Source organism: Emys orbicularis, chromosome 12 (assembly GCF_028017835.1).
Source record: "Emys orbicularis isolate rEmyOrb1 chromosome 12, rEmyOrb1.hap1, whole genome shotgun sequence".
Taxonomy (NCBI): domain Eukaryota; kingdom Metazoa; phylum Chordata; order Testudines; family Emydidae; genus Emys; species Emys orbicularis.
In genome coordinates this window covers 41225320-41228391 of record NC_088694.1, presented here as the reverse complement: position 1 = coordinate 41228391, position 3072 = coordinate 41225320, and the positions used below count along the sequence as shown (strand labels likewise).

The window sequence follows — 3072 nt, the reverse complement described above, 5'->3', positions numbered from 1 at the left end:
ATACATGCATACAAATACGTGGAATAGATTCAGTAGATCATAACCTTTACAGTGATATGTTACATGGCATACGTAGCATAAAATATATTCCAGTTATGTCATATATACATTCATAAGCATATTTCCATAAAGCCTTATGGGGTGCAACGTCACAGTTATATCAAGTATTTATATAGAGGCAATATGATAGTTTCTGTCTTATTATCTATCCCTTTCCTAATCATTACCAACATTCTGTTAGCTTTTTTGACTCATGACAGATTGAGTGGATGTTTTCAGAAATTATCCACAATTTCTCCAAGATTGCTTTCTTGAGTGGCAATAGCTAATTTAGACCTCATAATTTTATACGTATAATTGGGATTATGTTTTCCAATGTGAATTACTTTACATTTATCAACATTGAATTTCATCTGCCATTTTGTTGCCCCTCACCCAGTTTTGTGACGTCCCTTTGTACCTCTTCTCAGTCTGATTTGAACTTACCTATCTTGAGTAGCGTTGTATCATCTGCAAATTTTGCCACCTCACTTATTACTCCTTTTTCAAGATAATTTATGAATAAGTTGAACTGTACTGGTCACAGTACAGATCCCTGGGGGACACGACTATTTACCTCTTTTGGGTGAATACCATCTTGTCCTGGTGATTTATTACTGTTTAGTTTATCAATTTGTTCCAAAACCTCCTCTAATAACACCTAAATCTGGGACATTTCCTCAGATTTGTCACCTAAGAAGAAGGGCTCAGTTTAGGGAATCTCCCTCACCTCCTCAGCCATGAAGACTGATGCAAAGAATTCATTTAGTTTTTTTCCACGATGGTCTTATCCCCCTTGAGTGCTCCTTTAGCATCTCCATTGTCCAGTGGCCCTACTGGTTGTTTAGCAGGCTTCCTGCTTCTGATGTACTGAAAAAATAGGTTACTTTTTGAGTCTTTGGCTAGCTGATCTTCAAATTCTTTTATGGCCTTCCTAATTACATTTTTACACTTCACTTGCCAGAGTTGATGCTCCTTTATATTTTCCTCAAGAGGATTCAACTTCTACTTTTTCAAGGATTCCCTTTTGCCTCTGACTGATTCTTTTACTTTGTTGTTTAGCCACGGTGGCACTTTTTTGGTCCTCTTACTATGTTTTTAAATTTGAGGTATACATTTAATTTAAGCCTCTATTATGGTGTCTTTAAAAAGTTTCCATGCAGATTGGAAAAATTAGGACATCTCTGAAAATAATGTGTGTTGTCAAACACACAATTTATGCCAGATCTGCAGAAATTGAGGAGCAAATATAAAAGTTTGATGTGACTGTCAGGCATGTTTAGTATCTCTTCCTAGAGTATATTCAAAGTTATGTGTGGTCTCATAGAAGTATGATGATGCTTAGAAGTGATAAAGCAATCATTATCATAGATATGAAAGAACTTTCTAAGTATCTTTATCTCCATTTTACACAAGAGCAACTGAGCTTATGTAGAGAGCTCATTTCATAAATCTCAACTTACATTAAGAGAACGGTAGATGGTAATATCATCAACTATTTCACAGTGGAGGGAAGAGTGCCTCTACCAAGAATGCCTCTACCATCTGGCACCTTGACCTAGTCATTGGGATGGCAACCAGCAGGGGGAAACTGGAGTTAAAATGTTGACTCCTTTGAATGTTAGACTATAAATTGCAGTATTTGTTTTTTATTTCCCCCAGATGAAAACTACTGCAAACAAACAACAGGGAAATGAAACGCTCATCACAGAATTCATCCTCCTAGGATTCGGGACACTCACTCAGCTACAGATCCTTCTCTTCCTGCTGTTTCTAGCGATCTACATTGTGACCATGGTTGGGAACATCCTCATCATTGCGCTAGTTGTGGCTGAGCAGAACCTTCACACCCCCATGTACTTCTTCCTGGGGAACTTGGCCTGCTTGGAGACCTGCTACACCTCCACCATCCTTCCCAGGATGCTGGCGAGTCTCCTGACTGGGGACAGAACCGTCTCTGTTAGAGGCTGCATCACACAATTTTATTTCTTTGGTTCTCTGGCAACCACTGAATGTTCTCTCTTATCTATGATGTCTTATGATCGATATTTAGCGATATGCAAACCCCTGCATTATGCAGCCCTTATGAACAGCAAATTCTGCATCAAGCTAGTGGTTGGGTCTTGGATAGGAGGATTTATATCTATTGCCATCTTAATATTTATGATGTCCCAATTAACATTCTGTGGCCCCAATGAAGTTGACCATTTCTTTTGTGATTTAACCCCAATAATAAACCTGTCATGCAGCAATACCCATACATTGGAAGTTACTGCTTTCATACATTCCTCCATATTCACATTGCCTCCATTTCTATTAACGCTGGCATCCTATGTTTGTATCATCTCCGCCATCCTGAGAATCCCTTCCACCACCGGGAGGCAAAAAGCCTTTTCCACTTGCTCCTCCCACCTCATTGTGGTGACAATTTTCTATGGGACTCTAGTCATTGTGTATTTGCTATCAGGCGCTGATGCACTAAAGGACCTAAACAAAGTGTTCTCTGTCTTCTATGGAGTCCTGACCCCACTGGTCAACCCCCTCATATACAGTCTGAGAAACAAGGATGTAAAGGATGCCTTTAGGAAAACTGTCCTTAGATTTTTTGTCTTTGACAAGAATACAGATATTTCAAGATAACAGACATATATGTAATGGGGCAATCACTGGGATATGAACTTGCAAAATCTGACTCATGTGAGTAGCCCTAAATTATCTTAGTGTGCCTGTTGAACTAATGAATATCAGGATAAGGACATTTTGAATTCAAGAGCAGATTTTTAAGGGCACAGTCTGCGTGTTGAATACCTTTGGTCATGTGATAAAATTGGGGGGGGGATTAGCACATCAAGCTAAATTCTGAGACATACACTGCACCACCAGTCGCACTCTAATGTCTGAAGAATACTGTGTATCATCTCTGAACTTTGATTAATTATAATTTGAGCATGGATGAGTTTGCAAAAAAAATCTTAATTACTTCATGAGAATAAAATATTTTAAAAAGTTTTCTTTAATTAATTTAGCATTTGT

General features: G+C 38.3%; 1 protein-coding gene across 1 annotated transcript; it reads left to right on the top strand.

Moving 5' to 3' along the window:
* The first annotated feature begins 1701 nt into the window (after positions 1-1701).
* Positions 1702-2679, top strand: LOC135887051 (olfactory receptor 11A1-like). Its single transcript, XM_065414833.1, has one exon. The coding sequence runs from the start codon at positions 1702-1704 to the stop codon at positions 2677-2679; it is 978 nt and encodes a 325-aa protein (XP_065270905.1).
* The last annotated feature ends 393 nt before the right edge of the window (positions 2680-3072 follow it).